General features: G+C 34.2%; 2 protein-coding genes across 2 annotated transcripts in view; both read right to left on the bottom strand.

Moving 5' to 3' along the window:
- The window catches only part of LOC148065031 (cytohesin-3), a 37,699-nt gene extending 37,383 nt beyond the window's left edge, over nucleotides 1–316 (bottom strand). The window contains exon 1 of the mRNA XM_087808954.1: nucleotides 38–316. Within this exon, the coding sequence (XP_087665080.1) occupies nucleotides 38–56 (19 nt within the window). The 5' untranslated portion in view covers nucleotides 57–316. The remainder of the gene's footprint in view (nucleotides 1–37) is intronic.
- A 6,546-nt stretch (nucleotides 317–6,862) lies between these two features.
- On the bottom strand, nucleotides 6,863–10,448 carry smim10l3 (small integral membrane protein 10 like 3). Its single transcript, XM_087809227.1, has 2 exons — nucleotides 10,074–10,448; nucleotides 6,863–7,415 (listed from the first exon to the last, which is right to left on the bottom strand). The coding sequence occupies exons 1-2, from the start codon at nucleotides 10,251–10,253 to the stop codon at nucleotides 7,395–7,397; spliced, it is 201 nt and encodes a 66-aa protein (XP_087665353.1). The 5' UTR covers nucleotides 10,254–10,448; the 3' UTR covers nucleotides 6,863–7,394.
- Nucleotides 10,449–13,391: the final 2,943 nt, after the last annotated feature.

The raw sequence follows: 13,391 nt of genomic DNA on the forward strand, positions 1-13,391 counted from the left end.
AGAATTACTGACATGTATGAGTGAATATTAAACATACCTTGGTTGTCGTCATCCATGCTAGCAGCTTCCAGAGAAACCCTCTCTTTCTAAACTTCCGTCGGTGATGGATTCTCAGGGATGTTTCTCCTCAGAAGGTCTTTTTTTTTACTGGACGCTGCTTCACCAGCAGCTTCTTCTTCCTCTTCTCGAGAACACGGGAGCCATTGACTTGGTTTCAGGCGCTGCCAACAGGTTCCGGCTGAAGACGGGTCCCGGGGGTTCGGCTCTTGTGGCCGAGACGGTCCTCGGTATCTTCTCCGGATCCGCCTTCACTCCTCCAGCGCCGGGAGAGAGTAGTCGGAGCTGCTGCATCAGGCGCTGACACGCCGCCGTGACCACACCGGTTTAGGATGTTGTGTTTTTCAAAATAAAAGCAACCCTCATTTTAAATTCGCTTCCAGATGCTACAGAAACTTACTTTATTGTGTAATTCAAACAGAAGTGATGTACGTGGTGAATGGTAACTTTATTCTAATTGAAGCTCCATTAAAAGCGCCTCGACACAGCTGTGGCCGCGATCACGTGACGACAGAAGCTGTCATCCAAGAAATAAACCTTTATTTGTTTGTTTTTCGTTAACAGTCAACCGGAACTAAGGACTGTGAGTTATTAAAGGTTTATCCAGGTTAATATCTACTACTACTTGCCATATTGTGTTAGTTGTATTATTAATAATATTGTTTTAATAGAGGTAGTATGGTTGTTATAGTTTTATATTTGTTTTTGTTAATAAATGTATCTTATACTCGTAATAAATGAAAAAATAAAACAAGATGTTGAAATAAAACAAAAATCTACCCAAATTTTAATATATTAATTTTTAAAAATGATTCCCTTGATACTTAAAGACATGAGTTATTTTTAGATTCAATTATTAATGTATATAATATATAATTTCCTAAGAATTATCATGACTTAATTCATCTTTAAAAAAAAGTTGTGAAGAGCTGGTTATACCTTTTTCCTGTCTACAAGCGTGAAGAGAAGTTGTGGACACCCTGGAAAGTCCATCATAAATTTAGAATAATCAATTTGTCTTCATATGTTTTTTGGGGGGATTTGTACGCTTTTTCCTTGACCTGGATTGATTTCCCTTAAGTATCTATAAAAATAGTTCCAAATTAAAAAAAACAACAAGAGAAAATGTTTTTAGGTTGTTTTTATTTACAGTTAAATATCATAATTAAACATGTGTAAAATGTTCCTGCGGCAGATACAATGGAGTATTATGTGGAAAGGTGTTCTGGCCACTGCAGCTGTCTGCAACACACACACACACACACACATTAATAGTGTGTGTTCAACTGTGGAGCTGTTAGTGTTGGCTCTATTTCAACCTCGGAGCAACACGGCTGTAAATATTCAAGAAACGTCTCAATAATCTGCCGTTAAAAAGTTTGAAGTCGCACTCGCGCAACAAAAAAAAAAATCGAGCTTGTTTCTTTTCGACACGTGGTTTCAATTATGACATTCCAGCCTCGGCGCGCGAGGAGGGGGGCTCCTCACTTCCTGTTCCTCCGGTGGTCAAGCACGAACGTTCGCCAGTCCGTCTGTTTGTTTCCGATCACGTCGTTCCCTCGGAAGACATAACAGTCAGTGATCGCCTGCCCAGAGTCTCTAAACATTTACAAAAACACACGATTCGAAGGAATTCCGATTCGACAATCCGAGGTCAAAGGTCAACTGGTTATTATTATGAGACCATCAATATCTCAGATGAGCACATCAAACATATTACATAATCTTGCTCAATCCAGCCTAATCCACGCTGGATTATTATGCCCCCCCCTCCCCCCTTTCCCATCACCTCCGGGAATATGAGACCCTCAGCAGGGGATGTGAAAAGCAGAGTCCATAGTTTTCTCACTTCTTTAGTGTTGAGAAGCTGCATTAGACTCGGACCGTTGATCGATATTATACTGTCTGAAGTTTCCAGGAGATCCTTCCCTAGAAGCTTCTGCCTACACACCACAACAAATGATGCCTTTTTCTGCCATGAAATCCAGGTTATGTCTCGTATTTTGTCACTTTTCTGAACCACATGATGTACTGTAGTGAGTCGTGAAAAAACATTTCGCTAAATATGATGTAAAATAAAATAAAAATATGATCATACAGATAAGATCTATGCACCATTTTATTTTATTTTATTTTTATTTTGAATTTTTAGTATATCCAGACCCTGGGAAAGTGTGGCCCGGGGGCCGCATGTGGCCCTGTGACTGTATTAAAGTGGCCCTCATGATGCTTACAACATCGAAATTTGCATTCTTTTGTATTCTTTACAAATTAAACATATTTTAAAACATTTCTTCACTTTTTTTGTCTAAAAATAAATAAATAAGGGATTTTGACTTCTTTTTTTTTTAACCTTTGTTTTATTTATGGGTCAAGGTGACCCGGTGGCCCAAAATAACAAAAAACAAAACAAATGTGTCTGAGGTATCCCTTGTGTTGCCTCTGGGACATTTATTTTCGGGCCAGTGGGTCACCGTGACCCAGAGATAACACAAGGGTTAAAAGTAAAAGAAAATGACAAGCAAACAAAAGTGAAGAAAATTAAAATATATATATATATATAATAGCATTTGTAAAGAACACAAAAGAATGAAAATTGAATTGAATGCTTAGCTTTCTAAATCATTTCTACATAATTAGCCTCATGAGGGCCACTTTAATACAGTCACATGGCCGCATGTGGCCCCTGGGCCCCCCTTTTCCAGGGTCTGGTTTAAAAATCTTACATTAGAACATACACAACCAAATTATTACTTCTACATCTCTCATTACTCATAAGGTCCGCATACATACAGTCAAAGGGCCTCAATTGGCCCGCAGGCCACACCTCGAATTGGCTTTGTTTGACCCAGGGGTCACACGAGGCCCTTATGATGTGGAAACTAACTATTTTATATTGTATTTATTTGTATTATTAGTCTATAAATATGTCATATAAAAACATTATATTATTTTTAATATATATTCAACTTGATTGTATTATCCTTTTATTTTTGCTTGACGGCCCCTCACGACAGGAACTTTATAAAAATGTGGCCCCTAAGGTTTTTAAAAAATATTTTCCAAGAAACTTTCTCTCTAACCCTCTGATCAATTCTAAACCTGAACGAAACTCGAATTCGAACATGCATTTCTCCCGAAGGTCGATCACTTAACGTCATTAAGAGTGACGTTCAAAGTTTGAAGGACGAGTGCATCGCTATCGTTCGTCTCCTTGTCGAAGCTCGTGTCGATGCAAAGACGTCTGTCAACAGCAGCAGCTTATATTTGAATATTGCAGAGAAAATGTAGGTCACGAGCCTCAGCTCAGTGGAGGTTTTTTTTGGACATATTCACATAAGTCAACATCAGTTTTAGGCTACGTCGCCACCGACCATCAGGTCGAGCCCTAAACCTTGTAGTGCCAAAATGTGAACGTGTGTGTGGTTCTTGGCCGGTGGGACTCGTGTCACACAGGGTGAACCCCCCACCACAGCCCCCCTCAGGGAGGTGCACGTCTGCTACATTAGAGCCGTGATCACGGCGAGCGTCTGCGATACCCCTGACCGACTTCACGTGACCTGATTGAGCAGTCAGCCCCCCCCGAGGGTCTTCACCTCCTTCTGCAGAGCCGGCCCCCCCACGATCACCTCACACACTCACACACACACACTGGTCCAGCTAACTCAGCTAATCATCAACCTCTAGTTCCTGACCGGCAACATCTTGATCCTTTCACAACGGTCTTATCTGATTATCCTGTGACTTCAAATGAGATCAAAAAGACTGACTTTTGTTGTGTTTGTGTTTTTATTGTGTTTGCATGAAGCCAGAAAAAGAAAAATCGGTCGAGGGGGAAAAATTAATTTCTCAAAGTTATAAGTGTATATAAATCTTTATCTGTTTTCAAGAGTACATAGAAAAACGCATTATTTTTATTATTATTATTGTTTTTTGTGTGTAATAACAAATATAATAATGTAATAACACTGCTTTTTCAAGAAGGACTTTAATAAATAACTTTACAAACGTAATTGATTAACTTTAATAAAATGACATTATTTAAAAGCATGTTGAATGATATAAATCGTTTTTTAAACATGTTTTTAACTAAATTTTTATACAATTTCAGAAAAGAATAAAGATTTTCACAAAATCCTGCACTTGAAATTTTAAAGCTTTTAACACAATAAGCCATGAAGGCATTATTAATACTAAAATTATATATATATATATATATATATATATTTCAACAATTTCAGGCATATCCATATTTTTTAAATGAAAAAGCTAAAACAAAATGAAAATAAATCCTTAAAAAAAAAAGTATAAAAAATAATAATTTAAAATAATATTTAAAAAAAATGAATGATAAACTTATTAAAAAAAATTAAAATAAATATTGTGAATATTTCATTACAAATACAATAAAAATTTAACACTAAAAATTGCTTTAAAATATTGCAGTCTTATATACAATTTTTTGAATGTTTTGATAACAGAAATAAAATAGTATTTAAAAAACATTAAAAATAAAAAAATAATATTTCACAAAATATATACATTTATATAAAAAGATCTGGTACTAAACTCAAATTAATGAAAGAAAGATCCGATTGTAATATTGATCCTTTTTTTTTAACAATCATTATAAAAAAAGGATTTAATTCATTTAATAATCGTCCTGCATTATTTTAAAAATATGTTGCATGTAGTTAATTAAAAAAAACATTATTTTGAATGATTAAAACTAAAAAAATATGTAGATCATGAATTACATGATCTACATCATGCTTAACCTTGACCCGAAGACAACACAAGGGATACCGGACCTTCAGGTCACCTTGAGTCTGGGATAACACAGGGGATACCACGAACACATTTGTTTTCCGGACCTTCGGGACAGCTTGACCCTGAGATTACACACGGGTTGATTAAAATATAGCAATACGAAGGAAATTAGTCTCAAACAACTAAAGCTAAAAATATAGTTATTACGGAAGGAAGGAGCAAAGAAGTAACACAAATAAAATATTATTAATTCATACTTTTCATTTTAGGTCTAAGCAGTGAAAACGTCCGATCCTCGCCTCATTCTATCAAACCGTGTCGTTTTCACACTCCATCCTGTCCAGAGGTCGGGCGGGGTCACCCCGAAATGTGTGTGACAGGTCACAGGATGTGTGTGTGTGTGTGTGTGTGTGTGTGTGGGTGTGTGTGTGTGTGTGTGTGTGTGTGTGTGTGTGTGTGTGTGTGTGTGTGTGTGTGTGTGTGTGTGTGTGTGTGTGTGTGTGTGTGTGTGTGAGGCAGGATTTCCTCCTTGATTCAAGCTTCATCTGCATTTCATTCAGCCTTGGCTGCGACTACCTGTCTGTCTTCTGTGTGTCTGCCCTCCATGGTGTGACCCACTTTATTCCAGTACACTACACAAACTACACAACTCTCCCCCTCCTCCTCCTCTCCTCCTCTCCTCCTCTTCCTCCTCTCCTCCCCCAACCACTTCAGTTTTGAGGTCAACTTCTCCGGCGCCCAATTCTTCTTACACTGTACACACACACACCGATGCCAGGATGTTGTGTATCGATCTACACACAAAAAAAAAGGAGGGTCAAAGGTCAATCGAACAACTGTAAAAGGACGAGTCGCGAGTCTTGGTTCGAGTGTTTGAAACATTTAGAAATGGAATCACTAAGATGCGATATATTTCCTTCGTCCCACTTTTAATGAACGCCTCGTTTCCTGTTTTGATGAGAAGCAGAACTCTGGTGTCGGTGTGAAAGAAAATGATCTACGCTTTCAAATATTTGGATGATCCGACGAGCGCTAAAGTCTCTTAAACACAAAAAGAAAAGAGGATTCATGGAGAGTGAAGTCGTAAAAGAACTCAAAGGACTTTTGATTTAACATTTGATGGCATGTTAGCATTAGCAACATTATTAACCATAACTCATTGAATTATCTTTCTTTTTTTTATTGATTTGGACTATTTTAAGGACGAATTTATTTAATTTAAAATGTATTTATCGTTTCTAAATGTATTGATTTGTTTTTGTTTTTTTCATTAATCATATAAACCAGATTATAACAATGTTTTTATGCCCTAAAACCATCCCTAAACCACTAAAAATGGTATTTGTTGCTTTAAACTTTGTAAAAACCCACTTTATAATTTAATATCTTGTTTAATCAGAATATGAAAACGTATTTGCTTGCATTGTAAAGTATCTGGTCAGTATCTTTTTATTAAATTAATTCCATGTATTTCATTTTATTCATATTAGTAAATGAGGATAATTATATATATTGTTTTTAACCTAATCGTGGTAACCCTAACTCTATTTTTAAAATTAAAAAAAGGATGTTATTCTATTTAGATTGCATTTAGTTACTATAATAAATAAAATAAAATAAATAATAAAGAGAAAAGGTGAAGGAAATTATTCTTAAAATGTCATTCAATTCAAATTAATGACAAAACAAACTTGTTTTTTAAATGTTTAAAATTCTTATACTTTAGGTTTGGAGTGTACAGTTGTAATTAGGTTAAGAAAATTAAACTACGGGCAAACATGTGACCCTGAGACCATCATAGATACATTAATTTATAAAATTACAATCATTAAACAGAAGCATGATCGATATTTACTTTACTGTCTCCTTACTGCAGGAAAATTGTAAATTGGATGCCGCCATCTTGTGGATGAAAACATAACTACAGACAAATGAATCGCAACGTGTTGTTTTCTATATAATTATATCTTCAAATGTTATCCTATGCCTGTCGATTACCTGAAAATCGAACCTTAAAAAGAAATGCTGCCAAAAGTATGGATTTAAATATGGATTTATTCTGCAAGTTCGGTGATCATCATCAAACTGCTGAGTGCAAAAAATTCCCACCGAAGCTTTTGATCACAGAAATCAAGATTTTTTTAAAAAAGCAGCTACAAAAAAAAAAAAAAAATCATCTTCAAGTTATGTTTGGTTTAAAATAAAGTAACAATTCCAGTACCACAGATGAGCAAATGTACAATATGATTCCCCCCCCCCTCCCCGTCACAAAGTATAACGATGGCATCCGAAAAGACGTGCGTCAGTGGGTCACGTTTGTGGAAAAAGTGAAAAAAAGACACTTTTTTTTTTTTTTTTTAGTGAGACGTTTCCAAATGTTTCTCCGGGCTCCACGGCGTCAGATATCTCCGCGAGCTCAGTGTCGTCCGTGGTGAGCGAAAACAGTCGCTCGACCTCCGTTCTTCTTCATGTTGTGTGAGGTCACGGAGTTCCTCTCCTCCGTGCTGAGCCATCCATCCATCTTCCAGGCCGTGTAAACATGACGGAGCTGCTTTTGGCCGCATGACTCAGTGGATTTCAATGTGGACCTGTGGACGGAAGAAACCACCGTTAGAACACGTAGAACCCCTCGATTCTTCAAGATAAAAGTCTCGAACCCCGAAAAACACGAAACATTTTTACTCGCGCTACGGCGAGGGCTCGTCAAGCAACGATGAAGTGGTGACGAATATAAAAATAAAGTCATTTAAATCAAGTTAAACGTGTCCCAAATATGTTTTTATATTCACTTAAATGTTTTTGAGGGACATTAAATTCTCCCAACAAAAGTGGACGACAAAAACCCTTCATCAAATACTAGTGATGGATAATTAAAATTAAATTAAATGATTAGTTTCAACATGATCTTTGACCTGATGAAAGCCACACAAATATAGCAGAATTAATGCAAATATCACGTGATATTTAGTAAAACTTCTTAACCAGATCATTTTTATAAAGCGTTTATTTGTATGTTTATTTGGTCCAAATTTCAGTTTAATAATAATATATATTTTATTGGATATTTATTATCATATCGATTTTATTAACCCAGATTATCAGAAGATCTTAAAAGTGTAGTATATATATAATAGTAGTTTTAATGTAATAACAATGCATGAATAATGAATCAAGGGTGTGAGAAAATATCAATACATTTTTCTTTCAAATCATACTTAATGCATCATATTTATTAAATGTTTTTTAGCTTAAAAAAGTGTGTATAAAATAATAATAATTATTTCTTTTTTTTTTTACTGGAGTAGTTTCATCCTTTGCCATCACTCCTGGAGATGACTGAGGACGAGAGGACACAGTTGACTCCAGCATATTTTTGTTTCACAGCAAATGAAAGCAGTTACGACTTCGTCAAGAGTAACGTGGTCCAAAAATTCGGCAAAAACCAGAGTCAAGTACTCGACAATACTACAGATATGTCCTCGTTACTACAGTATATCTGAGGACGAGAGGATACAGTCCAGTCAGCTCCAGCATATTTTGGTTTCAAAGCAAATGTAAGCAGTTACAACTTCATCAAAGGTCATGTGGTCCGTAAATTCTGCAACACTAGAGTCAAGCACTGGACAATACTACAGATATACCTGTAAACGTGTTACTACAATACGACTGAGGACCAGAGGATACAGCCCAGTCAACACCAGCATGTTTTCGTTTCACAACAAATGAAAGCAGTAACGACTTTGTCAAGAGTAACGTGGTCCATAAATTCTGCAACACCAGAGTCAAGTACTCGACAATACTACAGATATGTCCTCGTAACTAGAGTATGACTGAGGACGAGAGTATACAGTCCAGTCGACTCGGGCATAGTTTTGTTTCACAGCAAATGAAAGCAGTTAAGACTTCGTCAAGGGTCATGTGGTCTGAAAATTCGGCAACACCAGAGTCAAGTACTCGACAATACTACAGATATGGCCTCGTTACTAGAGTATGACTGAGGACGAGAGGATACAGTCCAGTCGACTCCCGCATATTTTTGTTTCACAGCAAATAAAAGCAGTTATGACTTTGTCAAGAGTAACGTGGTCCATAAATTCGGCAAAAACCAGAGTCAAGTACTCGACAATACTACAGATATGTCCTCGTTACTACAGTATATCTGAGGACGAGAGGATACAGTCCGGTCAGCTCCAGCATATTTGGTTTCAAAGCAAATGTAAGCAGTTACAACTTAATCAAAGGTCATGTGGTCTGTAAAATCTGCAACACTAGAGTCAAGCACTGGACAATACTACAGATATACCTGTAAACTTGTTACTACAATACGACTGAGGACCAGAGGATACAGCCCAGTCAACACCAGCATGTTTTCGTTTCACAACAAATGAAAGCAGTAACGACTTTGTCAAGAGTAACGTGGTCCATAAATTCTGCAACACCAGAGTCAAGTACTCGACAATAGTACAGATATGTCCTCGTAACTAGAGTATGACTGAGGACGAGAGTATACAGTCCAGTCGACTCGGGCATAGTTTTGTTTCACAGCAAATGAAAGCAGTTAAGACTTCGTCAAGGGTCATGTGGTCTGAAAATTCGGCAACACCAGAGTCAAGTACTCGACAATACTACAGATATGTCCTCGTTACTAGAGTATGACTGAGGACGAGAGGATACAGTCCAGTCGACTCCAGCATAGTTTTGTTTCACAGCAAATGAAAGCAGTTAAGACTTCGTCAAGGGTAATGTGGTCTGAAAATTCGGCAACACCGGAGTCAAGTACTCGACAATACCACAGATATGTCCTCGTTACTAGAGTATGACTGAGGACGAGAGGATACAGTCCAGTCGACTCCAGCATAGTTTTCCTTTCACAGCAAATGAAAAGTGATATCAGAAGTCAGATTCTTGCCAGTACACAATCATAATCTTAACAGTTTTAACTAAATAAGGAACTTAAAGTAAAAAAAAAAACATTATTTGTTAACCAAAAACTTTGTTGACAACATATTTTATTAATCCGGAAAAGGTTGTACTATTGGGGCCTAATAAAACAATATACTGATATCGATTTTTTTTTAAAACTTCTTAGCGACAGAAAGGTTTACTCTTGATGAAGTGGTAAAATGTTATGTTAAACAAATAAATGTTTCGTTTTAATCTTTCTCGTAATTATGCTGAAAATGTAGAATCCTGTGGAGGAAGCGTCATCTGTCAGTTCAACCGTCGACACAACAAGGTTTGTTTACCTGCAGGCGAACATTAAACATCATGGAGGCCACCAGGTACAGGTAGGGGAAGCGGATTCTTAGTCTCCAGGCGAGATCGAAAAATATCAACAACGTCCTGGTCAAACCTTTGGAGAAGACCCCGTACGTGCGACTAGCGGAGCCCGAAAACCGGAGCACCAAGTGAGACAGGCCGGCCATCAAGACGCGTCTGCTCCGGACGATACTTCACTGGAGGCGCCGACAAGCCGCGGATGGAGGGCGAGACGTTCCCCGGGTCATGTCGCGGAGGACGAACAGTTGTTTTTACGAGAGGTGGCGGAAACGGTTGAGTTGAGTGTTGACAGAGGTGCTCCACCCTGACACGGCTGCCGTTTACTGTTGCCTGTTATGGTACTGTGTGTGTTTGCGGGGCGGACGGATTAAAGTGTGACACACGGAAGTTGTTAAGAGTATAAAGGGCCGTGAGTAGTGACTAGAACTGCCGCTAGAGGGCGAAACTTCGTTTTTGGATGGATTTTAATTGTACTACTGATTTATTTTTAAGATATTATTTAATAGTATTGTTTAAAATACCTTGTTTCTAATATTATATTGTTTATTTGTGTTAAGTATTCATATGTCATTTTACGTTAATGTTTCATATATAGGTAGGTAGGTAGAACTTGATTGTTTTTTTCCAATTAGCCACAGCAAAACAGCAATTTTTCATAAAAAATAAATACAAATAAAATATGAACAAGAACAAAGAGAAGTAAAGAGAAAGAACAAGATGATACAATCTAAGTCTAAAGATAAAGAACATAGATCAAAGAAAAAGTGTGTATAAAATAAATATAAAAATTTCGTTTCATCCTTTGCAATCACTCCTGCCGATGACTATATATATATATTTGTTTTTATAATATATATATATACTGTAAAAATAAATGGTTTGGCTTAATTAAATAGCATTTTTTATTTAATTTCCACAACTAAATAAGTTCAATAACATTTCTGATTAAGATTTTTTTTCCTACCAGAATCCGAATCAAAAACTTGTTATTATGATTATCATTATAATTATAGTGATCCTTATAATTATTGTTTCTATTTTTTATTATTATCGCTTAATTATTATTAATATTGTTATTATTTATATGATATGCTTTTATTCTTCCAGTTTCCAAAAGAGATTAAACATACAAATAAATATAAATCAATTTAAACTAAATATATAAAATACAGTTCGCATACTGGATAATAATAATAACAAAATAATAATAATAAACACAATAAATAAATAAATAATAATAATTAGAATACATTAAAATAAATTATGCACCATTATTAATCAATTAATGATAAATAAATAGAAAACCATCAAACAATCATACACGTACATAAGAATTGTTACAATTCATTCAGGCATTATATTTTTGTATGAAGTAACCTAACGGCAGTTGACGCCAGCCTCATTCACTCAATTATTATAATTATAATAATAATTATTATGATTATACTTCGTGTGTGTCTGCTACATTGAGTTGTACACTTGTTTACATGTCTACATGTTCCAGGGCTTTGTGTCATCAAGGGGAATTTTGCAAAAGTGACAATGAGAGTCAAGTTTGGCTTTAATGCTAGTCCCAAATTATTTAAAACTATTTTTGTTTTAAATACAATCTCTCTAATAAAAGAGATTGTGTGAAAAGTGGGTATATTGGAAATAAATATTAAGTAATGTTAACATTCATTCAAACACTACTTTATTGTTTGTATTTTTTGTTGTTGTTTGTTATTAAAGTGTATTCTACGTTTAAAATAAGGAACTTCATTCATGTATTTATTAAAATATGTAACTTTTTGGGAGCTTTTGATCATTTACACATTAAAAAACGTTATAAAATAAAACTAGTTTTGTTTTTAAAGTGTATTATATGTTTAAAATAAGGAACTTCATTCATGTATTTATTAAAATATGTAACTTTTTGGGAACTTTTGATCATTTACACATATAAAAACGTCATAAAATAAAACTAGTTTTGTTTTTAAAGTGTATTATATGTTTAAAATAAGGAACTTCATTCGTGTATTTATTAAAATATGTAACTTTTTGGGGGCTTTTGATCATTTACACATAAAAAACGTTATAAAATAAAACTAGTTTTGTTTTTAAAGTGTATTATATGTTTAAAATAAGGAACTTCATTCATATATTTATTAAAATATGTAACTTTTCTGGAGGTTTTGAACGTTGTTTCACGTGATTTGATCATTTACACATAAAAAAACGTCATAAAATAAAACTAGTTTGGTTTTTAAAGTGTATTAAATGTTTAAAATAAGGAACTTCATTCATGTATTTATTAAAATATGTAGCTTTTTGGGAACTTTTGATCATTTACACATATAAAAACGTCATAAAATAAAACTAGTTTTGTTTTTAAAGTGTATTATATGTTTAAAATAAGGAACTTCATTCGTGTATTCATTAAAATATGTAACATTTTGGGAGGTTTTGATCATTTACACATAAAAAAACGTCATAAAATAAAACTAGTTTTGTTTTTAAAGTGTATTAAATGTTTAAAATAAGGAATTTCATTCATTTATTTATTAAAATAAGTAACTTTTTGGGAGCTTTTGATCATTTACACATAAGAAAAAGTCATAAAATAAAACTAGTTTTGTTTTTAAAGTGTATTATATGTTTAAAATAAGGAACTTCATTCGTGTATTTATTAAAATATGTAACTTTTTGGGAGCTTTTGATCATTTACACATAAAAAAATGTCATAAAATAAAACTAGTTTTGTTTTTAAAGTGTATTAAATGTTTAAAATAAGGAATTTCATTCATTTATTTATTAAAATAAGTAACTTTTTGGGAGCTTTTGATCATTTACACATAAAAAAACGTCATAAAATAAAACTAGTTTTGTTTTTAAAGTGTATTAAATGTTTAAAATAAGGAATTTCATTCATTTATTTATTAAAATAAGTAACTTTTTGGGAGCTTTTGATCATTTACACATAAAAAAACGTCATAAAATAAAACTAGTTTTGTTTTTAAAGTGTATTAAATGTTTAAAATAAGGAACTTCATTCATGTATTTATTAAAATATGTAACTTTTTGGGAGCTTTTGATCATTTACACATAAAAAAACGTTATAAAATAAAAACTAGTTTTGTTTTTAAAGTGTATTATATGTTTAAAATAAGGAACTTCATTCATGTATTTATTAAAATATGTAACTTTTTGGGAGCTTTTGATCATTTACACATAAAAAAACGTCATAAAATAAAACTAGTTTTGTTTTAAAGTGTATTATATGTTTAAAATAAGGAACTTCATTC

This window comes from Callionymus lyra, chromosome 15 (assembly GCF_982586985.1).
Source record: "Callionymus lyra chromosome 15, fCalLyr1.hap1.1, whole genome shotgun sequence".
Classification (NCBI taxonomy): domain Eukaryota; kingdom Metazoa; phylum Chordata; class Actinopteri; order Syngnathiformes; family Callionymidae; genus Callionymus; species Callionymus lyra.